Source organism: Haematobia irritans, chromosome 4, assembly GCF_050003625.1.
Source record: "Haematobia irritans isolate KBUSLIRL chromosome 4, ASM5000362v1, whole genome shotgun sequence".
Taxonomy (NCBI): domain Eukaryota; kingdom Metazoa; phylum Arthropoda; class Insecta; order Diptera; family Muscidae; genus Haematobia; species Haematobia irritans.
Window position 1 is genome coordinate 84,422,306 of NC_134400.1, and position 13,414 is coordinate 84,435,719.

The 13,414-nt window shown below is 35.5% G+C and overlaps 1 protein-coding gene across 1 annotated transcript in view; it reads left to right on the top strand.

The window, feature by feature from the left end:
* The window catches only part of stet (rhomboid serine protease stem cell tumor), a 306,917-nt gene that overhangs the window by 233,464 nt on the left and 60,039 nt on the right, over nt 1-13,414 (top strand). Inside the window, exon 6 of the mRNA XM_075306295.1 lies at nt 7,620-7,850. Coding sequence (XP_075162410.1) covers nt 7,620-7,850 — 231 coding nt within the window. The remainder of the gene's footprint in view (nt 1-7,619; nt 7,851-13,414) is intronic.

The window sequence follows — 13,414 nt, forward strand, 5'->3', positions numbered from 1 at the left end:
CATATAAACCGATCCCCAGATTTGGCTTGTGGAGCCTCTAAGAGAGGCACAGTTCATCCGATCCGGCTGAAATTTGGTACATGGTGTTGGTATATGGTCTCTAACAATCATGCAAAAATTGGTCCACATCGGTCCATAATTATATATAGCCCCCATATAAACCGATCCCCAGATTTGGCTTGCGGAGCCTCAAAGAGAAGAAAATTTCATCCGATCCGGCTGAAATTTGGTACATGGTGTTGGTATATGGTCTCTAACAACCATGCAAAAATTGGTCCACATCGGTCCATAATTATATATAGACCCATATAAACCGATCTCCAGATTTGGCTTGCGAAGCCTCAAAGAGAAGCAAATTTCATCCAATCCGGTTGTAATTTGGAACATGGTGTTAGTATATGATCTTTAACAAGCGTGCCAGAATTGGTCCATATCGGTCCATAATTATATATAGCCCCCATATAAAACGTTCTCCAGATTTGACCTCCGGAGCCTCTTGGAGGAGCAAAATTCATCCGATCCGGTTCAAATTGGGAACGTGTGTTAATATATGGTCGTTAACAACCATACCAAAATTGGTCCAATCACACAAAAATTGGTCCATATCGGTTCATAATCATGGTTGCCACTAGAGCCAAAAATAGTCTATCAAAATTTTATTTCTATAGAAAATTTTGTCAAAATTTTATTTCTATAGAAAATTTTGTCAAAATTTTATTTCTATAGAAAATTTTGTCAAAATTTTATTTCTAGAGAAAATTTTGTTAAAATTTTATTCGGTTCATAATAAAATTTTCATCATTGTCAAAATTTTATTTCTATAGAAAATTTTGTTCAAATTTTATTCGGTTCATAATCATGGTTGCCACTCGAGCCAAAAATAATCTACCAAGATTTTATTTCTATAGAAAAATTTGTCAAAAGTTTATTTCTATAGAAAATTTTGTGAAAATTTTATTTCTATAGAAAATTTTGTTAAAATTTTATCTTTTTACTTTGTCAAACTGAATTATATACGTATTGGATCGATCTTTTTGATTTAATATATACCACGTATGGACTTACATACAATTTAGAAGATGGTGTTAGGAGGTTTTAAGATACCTTGCCATCGGCAAGCGTTACCGCAACTTAAGTAATTCGATTGTGGATGGCAGTGTTTAGAAGAAGTTTCTACGCAATCCATGATGGAGGGTACATAAGCTTCGGCCTGGCCGAACTTACGGCCGTTTATACTTGTTTTTCTATAAAAAATTTTTCTTATTGTCAAAATTTTATTTCTATAGAAAAATTTCTAGCAAAAATTTGTTTATAGAAACTTTTTCCAAAATTTTATTTTTATAGAGATTTAACAAAAAAGATTACCATTTTGGGTAGAATTCTACCAACTGTGGCAACCGTGGTGGTAATACAAATTTATATTCTAAGTCATATACGTTGTATATTCATGTTTTAAGATAATAAAGTATTTAGAACCATTTTTGGTTTGTAAAATTTTTTAAATTAAACGAAAAATATTGTAGGGAAAATTGTATATTGTAACTTTTTTTGTCCTTGTAGGGTAAACCGAACATTTTTCCTGGTAACATTGACTATGAGCTAAACTCAGATTGAGACAAAGCACTCATAAACATGTGCCCCTTAGTTTTCTTAAATATGCAACTGCGGTTTATCTCCAGACCTATATCAATGTTACCCCACAAATGTTTATGATTACTAATTCAGTAAGGGTGGTTTAGGGTATGATATAGTCGGCCCCGCCCGACTTTCTACTTTACTTACTTGTCTTCTCCATAAATGAGTCTACTTTTTTTTGTAAACTTATTACCGTCTTCTTACGCAGGCGAAATAAATATACCAACAAAATATTTTCAATCGCCAGGAAATTGAAAACGTGTTAAACTTAAACAATAAAAAATTAATTTCAATTAAATTATTCTATTCTATCTATTAATTGAAAACGCAAATACATAAATAATAATAACAATTAATAATTAAATAAAATAATAAATGTATCAAACAAATATTTAACTAAACAATATTTAACAAAGAAATTATTCATATATTAATTTTTGTTGGGCAAATGACAGAATTCTTGACAATGGTAAAACCAATGAGAAAATATCGAAATGTTTAATTAACTAGCCAGTCGCTACCGCCCACTTACACACGTGAGATCAAATTTAATTTGCGAAAGTTAAAGCTATGCGCATTTCTATTAAAAGAACAACTCATTGACTGACATAACTCCTCTGTACGAAGCACTACCAGAGATACAAAATTTTCCACTTGATAGTTTTTGCCATGTTGTATGGAGTTATGCTTTCTTCAATCCCTTGGCTGCATTGAATGCAGAAAATGAGAGGAAGTAAAAATGAACCCTTGTGAAAACTGCAACAATTAAGTGGGGAAAAGTTGACAAAAAAATACACACGCATATACATAAATTAAAGAATTTAATTGTTGACCTCTTCTACTGAGAAAAAGTCAAAGAGCTAAACGTATAAATGGATATTACGAAGGGAAATTTCATGTTTATGACTTTAGGATTTCTTTATGATATGTCATAGAGAAAGAGTACAGCATAGCAGAGACGCATGGTGAAAGAGTAAGTTGTAAAGTGATGTACCTAAAAAAAAACAAATTTGGTTCACTGAAAAAAATATTTTCGTGAGGTCAAAGATTTCATGTCTTCAAAATACGAATGCAAATTTTGTTCGCATAGGTTAGGTTAGGTGGCAGCCCGATGTTTCAGGCTCAGTTAGACTATTCAGTCCATTGTGATACCACATTGGTGAACTTCTCTCTTATCACTGAGTGCTGCCCGATTCCATGTTAAGCTCAATGACAAGGGACCTCCTTTTTATAGCCGAGTCCGAACGGCGTTCCACATTGCAGAGAAACCACTTAGAGAAGCTTTGAAACCCTCAGAAATGACACCAGCATTACTGAGGTGGGATTATCCACCGCTGAAAAATTTTTTGGTGTTCGGTCGAAGCAGGAATCGAACCCACGACCTTGTGTATGCAAGGCGGGCATGCTAACCATTGCACCATGGTGGCTCCCTTCGCATAGAAGACACATTTCTCTAATATAAAGTTTTTTTCTTTGTCCAAAAGTCGCTAAACTTTTCAATGAAGTCGTATTGTCCTTATAAAGGGTGATACGGTCAAAATTTGGTCAATATAAACTTGACGTATTTCTTTCAATTTTGCATTTAAAAAACCTGAACACCCCTCATTTTGAAGGTGTGTGTGTGTGTAGAATGTTGCTCCTATTTTGATTTTGGAATTCACTCTTCAGTTGTCAAAATGCCGTCCAAGCAAGAAGAGGAGCGTATCAAAATTTTGCTCGCGCATCGCGAAAATCCGAGCTACTCGCACAGTGGACTGAATAGTCTAAGTGAGCCTGAAATTTAATCGGGCTGCCACTTTAACCTTTAACCTACTCGCACGCAAAGCTGGCAAAATCGCTAAAAGTTGCCAAATCAACCGTTACAAATGTAATTAAAGTGTTTGGGGAACGTTTGTCGACAGCCAGGAAGTCTGGATCGGGGGGAAATCGAAAACCGGAAGCCGCTGAGACGACAAAGAGAGTTGCCGGTAGTTTCAAGCGAAACCCTAACCTCTCTCTCCGAGATGCCGCAAATAAGCTGGGTGTATCGTCTACAACCGTACATCGAGCCAAAAAACGAGCCGGACTATCGACTTACAAGAAGGTAGTGACTCCAAATCGCGATGATAAACAAAATACGACGGCCAAAGCGCGATCCCGGAGGCTGTACACGACGATGCTGACGAAGTTTGACTGCGTGGTAATGGACGACGAAACCTACGTCAAAGCCGACTACAAGCAGCTTCCGGGACAGGAGTTTTATACGGCAAAAGGAAGGGGAAAGGTAGCAGATATTTTCAAGCACATAAAACTGTCAAAGTTCGCAAAGAAATATCTGGTTTGGCAAGCCATCTGTACCTGTTTCTTGAAAAGCAGCATTTTCATAGCTTCCGGGACAGTCGACCAAGAAATTTACGTGAAAGAGTGTTTGAATAAACGTCTGCTGCCTTTCCTGAAGAAACACGAAGAAACACATCTTGCCATTACGGTAAAAAGGCCATGGAGTGGTACGCCGCCAACAACGTGCAGGTGGTTCCCAAGGACAAGAACCCTCCCAACCCGCCAGAGCTCCACCCAATTGAGAAATACTGGGCTATTGTCAAGCGGAACCTAAAGAAGACCAAAAAACTGCTAAGGACGAGTAGCAGTTTAAGGCAAACTGACTTTCTGTGGCGAAGAAGGTGGACAAGGTGGCTGTACAAAATCTGATGGCAGGTGTCAAGCGTGAGGCCCGGCAATTCGGATTTGGAAAAGCGAAAGCCTAACTGAATATTTTTCTTGAATTTTATACTAATTGAACTTGAAAAAGAAATTTAATTTGATTTTTTAAATAAACGATTTCACCGATTTACACGCGTTTTCCCTTGACCAAATTTTGACCGTATCACCCTTTAATTAAGTGATTTCACTTAAAAATGGGTATCATAAAATGAAAGAAAAAATGTTTGGGCTAAGGTCAGCTTGACTTTAATAATTCAGAAAAATTCTTTAAATTTAATGAAATTGTCTTTAAATTTGTTGTATTTTTGCATCTTGACTACAAAGCAAAAAATAGGACATGTTTTTCATCGCTTTATTTTAAAAGACGTTTTTTACTTGATACAAAGCAAAATTTCTACTGGAAGTTAATTTGGAAAATACAGTTGTCGTTAACTCGTGTTTAAAGGACTTTGATAGCATATGAAGAAATAAAACTGAAAAAAAAAACGAAAAATTAAAATATGCTTCTTAGAAGCAAGTACACAAAACCCAAATTTAAAAGAGAATTGTGTCTTAAAAGTATCCTTACTTGTATTCTCCGCTTCTTTGGCTCGGAATCAATACCAAAATGATTAAAGTAAACACAAAATCTTTAGAACCGGGCATGCTTTTCATCAGTGTTTATGTCTAATGGGATTCATAAGTATGAGGAATTCTGGGTAAAATAAGGAATTATAAGACATCTTAGCCTTGCCCGTCTATGTTTTGAGTTAATCTGTGTACTTCAGTTATGGATAAATAGGGACAAACATATAAGCCGACCAAATATCGAAAAATCGCTTACCCTATATTCATTTACTCTGCCTCGCCCACGTTCCCAGTAAATATGAAGTAAATTAGATAAGTTTAGTCATTCCCTGAAAATTTCAAGCAAATCGGAGAATTTTGGTTCAATTTTCAACTATAATTGGAAAAAACTTGATAAAAATGTAATAGTCTTCATATACATTTTTGCACTTTTAATTTAGGGTTTTGGTGAAAAAACAAAAATAGTACTGACCTTTAAAGAAAAATAAAGAAAATGTTATATAATAACGAGTATATATGGCCGTAAGTTCGGTCAGGCCGAAGCTTATGTAGCCTCCACCATGGATTGCGCGGAAACTTCTTCTAAACACTGCCATCCACAATCCAATTACTTGGGTTGCGGTAACGCTTGCCCATGGCAAGGTATCTTAAAACCTCCTAACACCGTCTTCTAAATTGTAAGTAAGTCCATACGTATTATATATTAAATTAAAAAAGATCGATTAAATATGTATATAATTCAGTTTGACAAAATTTTCTATGTTTGGCTCGAGTGGCAACCATGATTATGAACCGATATGGCCCAATTTTTGTGTTATTGGGGATCGGCTATATATAACTATAGACCGATATGGACCATTTTTGGTATGGTTGTTAGCGGCCATATACTACACCCAGCAAAAAGGGGCTCTAATGCCAACTGAACTTTATTTTAGTTCATGAAGATCAGTTGCACAATATGAGTAAATGTTACTTATTTGCATACTTTTTTGCTAACTTTAATGACGTGAACTAAAAATAAGAAAAAAAGTTGTATACAAATATAGTGCACAATTTTACTAAAAAATAAAATAGTTCATATTTTCCTAAAATGGCAGAAGTTTGCTTAAATTGAGTTCATAAGTCTCTCAAATGCGTAAATTTTACTAAAGTTGTACCTGTCATGAACTTCGTATAGCGCTAAAGACATTTTAACAATTTTTAATTCCAATTTTTTCTTTCAACATATGAAATTTTCTTAAACAAGAGAAAAAAAAACTAATTATTTTTAATAAATTTTCTTCAATTTGACAAAAAGTATTAACTTATTTGTAACATGTTGCAATTAGAAAACTATTTTAGTTAAAATTTTCTAAAATAAACCTACATTTTCTTCCACGGTGGGTTTACTTTTTTTTTGGGTGTAACACCACGTTCCAAATTTGAACCAGATCGGATGTTAGATACCATATACCAACATTATGTACCAAATTTTAGTCGGATCGGATGAAATTTGCTTCTCTTAGAGGCTCCGCCAGCCAAATCGGGGGATCGGTTTATATGGGGGCTATATATAATTATGGACCGATGTGGACCAATTTTTGCACGGTTGTTAGGGACCATATACCAACACCATGTACCAAATTTCAGCAGGATCGGATGAAATTTGCTTCTCGTAGAGGCTCCGCAAGCCAAATCTGGCGATCGGTTTATATGGGGGCTATATATAATTATGGACCGATGTGGTCCATCGGTTGTTAGAGACCATATACCAACACCATGTTTCAGCAGGATCGGATGAAATTTGCTTCTCGTAGAGGCTCCGCAAGCCAAATCTGAGGCCCATTTGCAATATCCGACCTACATCTACCAACTACTTGTGCCAAGTTTCAAGTCGATAGCTTGTTTCGTTCGGAAGTTAGTGTGATTTCAACAGACGGACGGACGGACATGCTTAGATCGACTCAGAATTTCACCACGACCCATAATATATATACTTTATGGGGTCTTAGAGCAATATTTCGATGTGTTACAAACGGAATGACAAAGTTAATATACGCCTCATCCTATGGTGGAGGGTATAATTATTCCGGAGTTAAGAATCATTTTTTTTAAGTATATGTTTTGCAGATAGTGATATGTCCTTTATTGGTCACTGTCGCCGTGGCGCGGTAAATATATTTGTCCATGTACTTATGGATAACGTTTGCATGATGTTAAGAGCTTTTTTCTGCATACTAAATATCTCTTGGATACCTGAGTCCTATGACCCATGACTCTCAAATAAGTTCTACATTGTTCGGTGATAGGTACCTAGTATGCCAAAGAATAATGAGGGTTATGTTCGTTTTCTACATACCAGTCAGCCAACCATCTTCATGGAAAACAAATACAAATTGAAGAAGTGGCAAAAAGAAAAATTCATGTTGGAAATGATTGCGTGCTTTTCTCTTTTATTTCTTAGCCTAAACATTTCCAATTATGGACAAACTGAGAAGGGGGGAGTGTTGTGTCATTATGATGTATGTGGGAATATTTGCTTAATTCCCCTCTTTTTGTATTAAAAATCCTTGTACTATACAGACTAACAGCCCTACCTTAACAATTAAAGAGTATATTTTTATTTTCTTTCAGTTCTTTTTGGAATGTGCAATTGTTCCGTGTATTTCGCATTAAATTGTGTAAATTAACTGCATAGATTAATTATTTGATTCTTGTTCCCTTTTTGTCTGTTTCAGATGAGTGGTAAGCGGACACGGAGCTTCAAGTGTGCCGTTCATCATCGCGATCGTGAAGTTTGTTCTGAGAATGATTTCCAGTTGGTGTTAGAGGAGCCACCGTTCTTCAAGAGAATGGTACACGTAATTGCCATGGAAGTTCTGCCGGAGGAGCGTGATCGCAAATATTATGCTGATCGTTATTCCTGTTGTCCGCCACCCTGGTTTATTGTATGCATAACCATTATTGAGGTGAGTAAATCAATCAATATGTAGAAGATGGGCTGGCAGAACAGCTTGAGAAAATAAATCCCAAATCGCAGGAATGTCACACGGGTAGGAGTCATAAACCATCTGTGGTTTATGACAACTGATACACTGAAAAAAACTTACTTTTATTTCTATTGATTTTTTTTTTTCAAAATTGTATTTATATAGAAAGTTTTTTTACAACATTTTATTTCTACACTCAACAAACATCATGAAGGAAAATTTTGATTCATTTTAGAAAATTTAGATTCATTGTCTTTTGTTGTATTTGTTTCTCAGTCTTTTTATACCCTCCATCATAGGATGGGGGTATATTAACTTTGTCATTCCGTTTGTAACACATCGAAAAATTGCTCTAAGACCCCATAATATATATTCTAGGTCGTGGTGAAATTCTGAGTCGATCTGAGCATGTCCGTCCGTCCGTCCGTCCGTCTGTTGAAATCACGCTAACTTCCGAACGAAACAAGCTATCGACTTGAAACTTGGCACAAGTAGTTGCTATCGATGTAGGTCGGATGGTATTGAAAATGGGCCATATCGGTCCACTTTTACGTATAGCCCCCATATAAAGGGACCCTCAGATTTGGCTTGTGGAGCCTCTAACAGAAGCATATTTCATCCGATCCGGCTGAAATTTGGTACATGGTGTTGGTATATGGTCTCTAACAACCATGCAAAAATTGGTCCATATCAGTCCTTAATTATATATAGCCCCCATATAAACCGATCCCCCGATTTGGCTTGTGGAGCCTCTAACAGAAGCATATTTCATCCGATCCGGCTGAAATTTGGTATATGGTGTTGGTATATGGTCTCTAACAACCATGCAAAAATTGGTCCACATCGGTCCATAATTATATATAGCTCCCATATAAACCGATCCCCAGATTTGGCTTGTGGAGCCTAAAAGAGAAGCAAATTTCATCCGATCCGGCTGAAATTTGGTACATGGTGTTGGTATATGGTCTCTAACAACCGTGCAAAAATTGGTTCACATCGGTCCATAATTATATATAGCCCCCATATAAACCGATCCCCAGATTTGGCTTGCCGAGCCTCAAAGAGAAGAAAATTTCATCCGATCCGGCTGAAATTTGGTACATGATGTTGGTATATGGTCTCTAACAACCATGCAAAAATTGGTCCATATCGGTCCTTAATTATATAGCCCCCATATAAACCGATCCCCAGATTTGGCTTGCGAAGCCTCAAAGAGAAGCAAATTTCATTCGATCCGGCTGAAATTTGGTACATGATGTTGGTATATGGTCTCTAACAACCGTGGCAGGATTGGTCCATATCGGTCAATAATTATATATAGCCCCCATATAAAACGTTCTCCAGATTTGACCTCCGGAGCCTCTTTGAGGAGCAAAATTCATCCGATCCGGTTCAAATTAGGAACGTGGTGTTAGTATATGGTCGCTAACAACCATACCAAAATTGGTCCAATCACACAAAAATTGGTCCATATCAGTTCATAATCATGGTTGCCACTAGAGCCAAAAATAATCTACCAAAATTTTATTTCTAGAGAAAATTTTGTCAAAAGTTTATTTCTATAGAAAATTTTGTTAAAATTTTATTTCTGTATAAATTTTTGTCAAAATTTTCTTTCTATAGAAAATTTTGTCAAAATTTTTATTTCTATAGAAAATTTTGTTAACATTTTATTTCTGTAGAAAATTTTGTAAAAATTGTATGTCTACTTTGTCAACCTGAATTATATACGTATTGGATCGATTTTTTATACCCTCCATCATAGGATGGGGGTATATTAACTTTGTCATTCCGTTTGTAACACATCGAAATATTGCTCTAAGACCCCATAAAGTATATATATTCTGGGTCGTGGTGAAATTCTGAGTCGATCTAAGCATGTCCGTCCGTCCGTCCGTCCGTCCGTCCGTCCGTCCGTCCGTCCGTCCGTCTGTTGAAATCACGCTAACTTCCGAACGAAACAAGCTATCGACTTGAAACTTGGCACAAGTAGTTGTTATCGATGTAGGTCGGATGGTATTGAAAATGGGCCATATCGGTCCACTTTTACGTATAGCCCCCATATAAAGGGACCCTCAGATTTGGCTTGTGGAGCCTCTAACAGAAGCATATTTCATCCGATCCGGCTGAAATTTGGTACATGGTGTTGGTATATGGTCTCTAACAACCATGCAAAAATTGGTCCATATCGGTCCATAATTATATATAGCCCCCATATAAACCGATCCCCAGATTTGGCTTGTGGAGCCTCTAAGAGAAGCATATTTAATCCGATCCGGCTGAAATTTGGTACATAGTGTTAGTATATGGTCTCTAACAATCATGCAAAAATTGGTCGACATCGGTCCATAATTATATATAGCCCCCATATAAACCGATCCCCAGATTTGGCTTGCGGAGCCTCAAAGAGAAGCAAATTTCATCCGATCCGGCTGAAATTTGGTACATGATGTTGGTATATGGTCTCTAACAACCATGCAAAAATTGGTCCACATCGGTCCATAATTATATATAGCCCCCATATAAACCGATCCCCAGATTTGGCTTGCGGAGCCTCAAAGAGAAGCAAATTTCATCCGATCCGGCTGAAATTTGGTACATGATGTTGGTATATGGTCTCTAACAACCATGCAAAAATTGGTCCACATCGGTCCATAATTATATATAGCCCCCATATAAACCGATCCCCAGATTTGGCTTGTGAAGCCTCTAAGAGAAGCATATTTCATCCGAATCGGCTGAAATTTGGTACATTGTGTTGGTATATGGTCTCTAGCTACCGTGCAAAAATTGGTCCACATCGGTCCATAATTATATATAGCGCACATATAAACCGATCCCCAGATTTGGGTTGCGGAGCCTCTAAAAGAAGCAACTTTCATCCGATCCGGCTGGAATTTGGTACATGGTATTGGTATATGGTCTCTAGCAACCGTGCAAAAATTGGTCCATATCGGTCCATAATTATATATAGCCCCCATATAAAACGTTCTCCAGATTTGACCTCCGGAGCCTCTTGGAGGAGCAAAATTCATCCGATCCGGTTCAAATTAGGAACGTGGTGTTAGTATATGGTCGCTAACAACCATACCAAAATTGGTCCAATCACACAAAAATTGGTCCATATCGGTTCATAATCATGGTTGCCACTAGAGCCAAAAATAATCTACCAAAATTTTATTTCTATAGAAAATTTTGTCAAAATTTTATTTCTAGAGAAAATTTTGTTAAAATTTTATTCGGTTCATAATAAAATTTTCATCATTGTCAAAATTTTATTTCTATAGAAAATTTTGTTCAAATTTTATTCGGTTCATAATCATGGTTGCCACTCGAGCCAAAAATAATCTACCAAGATTTTATTTCTATAGAAAATTTTGTCAAAAGTTTATTTCTATAGAAAATTTTGTTAAAATTTTATTTCTGCAGACATTTTTGTCAAAATTTTCTTTCTATAGAAAATTTTGTGAAAATGTTTATTTCTATAGAAAATTTTGTAAAAATTTTATTTCTATAGAAAATTTTGTTAAAATTTTATTTCTGTAGAAAATTTTGTCAAAATTTTATGTCTACTTTGTCAAACTGAATTATATACGTATTGGATCGATCTTTTCTGATTTAATATATACCACGTATGTACTTACATACAATTTAGAAGATGGTGTTAGGAGGTTTTAAGATACCTTGCCATCGGCAAGTGTTACCGCAACTTAAGTAATTCGATTGTGGGTGGCAGTGTTTAGAAGAAGTTTCTACGCAATCCATGATGGAGGGTACATAAGCTTCGGCCTGGCCGAACTTACGGCCGTATATACTTGTTTTGATTTAATATATACCACGTATGGACTTACATACAATTTAGAAGATGGTGTTAGGAGGTTTTAAGATACCTTGCCATCGGCAAGCGTTACCGCAACTTAAGTAATTCGATTCTGGATTGCAGTGTTTAGAAGAAGTTTCTACGCAATCCATGATGGAGGGTACATAAGTTTCGGCCTGGCCGAACTTACGGCCGCCCAGTCAGAAATTTACGATGGTTATAAATATTGAGCGTTGTAACAGCGTTGGAACCCAACGTTGAAACAACGCTTGCTAAACAAATTAATTGACGGTTTTTAAATAGTAAATTTTCCATAAAATTATCGTTGAAAATGCATGTTCCATCAATGTCCAATAGTTTTTAATGAGTAATGGAGGTATAATTGTTGATAGGAATTGATTTATAATAGGATAATGTTCCTTTATCATATAAAGTGAATATGTACATTAACAGTGAAACCACTAGGAACAACAATTTGGGTAATTTTACAAATGAGTAGAAAGTTTAAACTAAACGCTGACATTACGCCAAAACCCAAATATAAGCACTTATTTATCGACTAATTGAAGAAATTTTGTTAGACATAATTACTTTTTTTCACATGTTAAGGTGAGTATTAACTTCGAGTTTAGCCGCTTAAATCGCTAAAGTGAAAACTAAATCAGTAAGAAAAATGCACAAAATCATACATATTTGTTGCAAATTTTATTATAACTTGATGGGGAAAAGCCCAAAGCAAATTTTCACAAAGTTTGTATTCCTTAAAATGGATTATTAAAGAAAAGTAATCGTGAAAAAATGACGTTTTTATCGCCTAAACTCGAACTTAATACCCACCTTTAAAGAAAATTTCATTGTTTGAAGGAAAAAATTGGAGTTCAGTATTGCAAGAATGTTAATTTGGTGCATTTGGGGTAAAATGTACAAATCTTTTGGCGCATTTGGGGTAAAATGTACAAATCTTAAGAAATTCTGAAGTGTTTTGTGTGAAATACGCACATTTGTGTATAACTTTTTCCCTTTGTTAAGTTCATTTTAGTGTCGTAGAGGATTCTCTTTTTAATGTACCTTAAAACTTTTCCAAGAGTGAATTTTGAACTATTACCTATAGGAAATAATAAAGACATATGACTAGCCCCTAAAATCACAAAATTTTCACGATTACTTTTCTTTAATAATTCATTTTAAGGAATACAAACTTTATGAAAATTTGCTTTGGGCTATTCCCCATCAAGATATAAAGAAATCTGCAACAAATATGTATACTTTTATGTCTTTTTTACTGATTTAGTTTTCACTTTAGCGATTTTGACCATATTAAAATAATTTTTTTACCAATTATAAATGTCAATCTTAATCTTAGTTATGTTTTTTTCCTATTAACGGCCATTTTCATGTAGCTCCGTTAGGCTTTAACTGCCAATTAACAGAAAGTAAATTGCAAATATCTTAACTGGCTATGGAATATATATGCAAGATGACAATTTCGTCCATAATACGGTTCAAAAGTTGGTTAGTTAACGGAACACTAACGGAGCTTTATGAAAATGGGGGTAATTGTTAATTGTTAAGTTTTCTGATGTTCCTTTGTAAAGTGTAAAACACTAATTTTGTTTTGTTTCAATAGCGGTTTTAAGGTACTGTAAAATTATAATTCTAACCCTCCTAAAGCATTCTAGAAACAATTGGAAAGACGTATGAAATGTTGTTTTTCAGTGCTTTT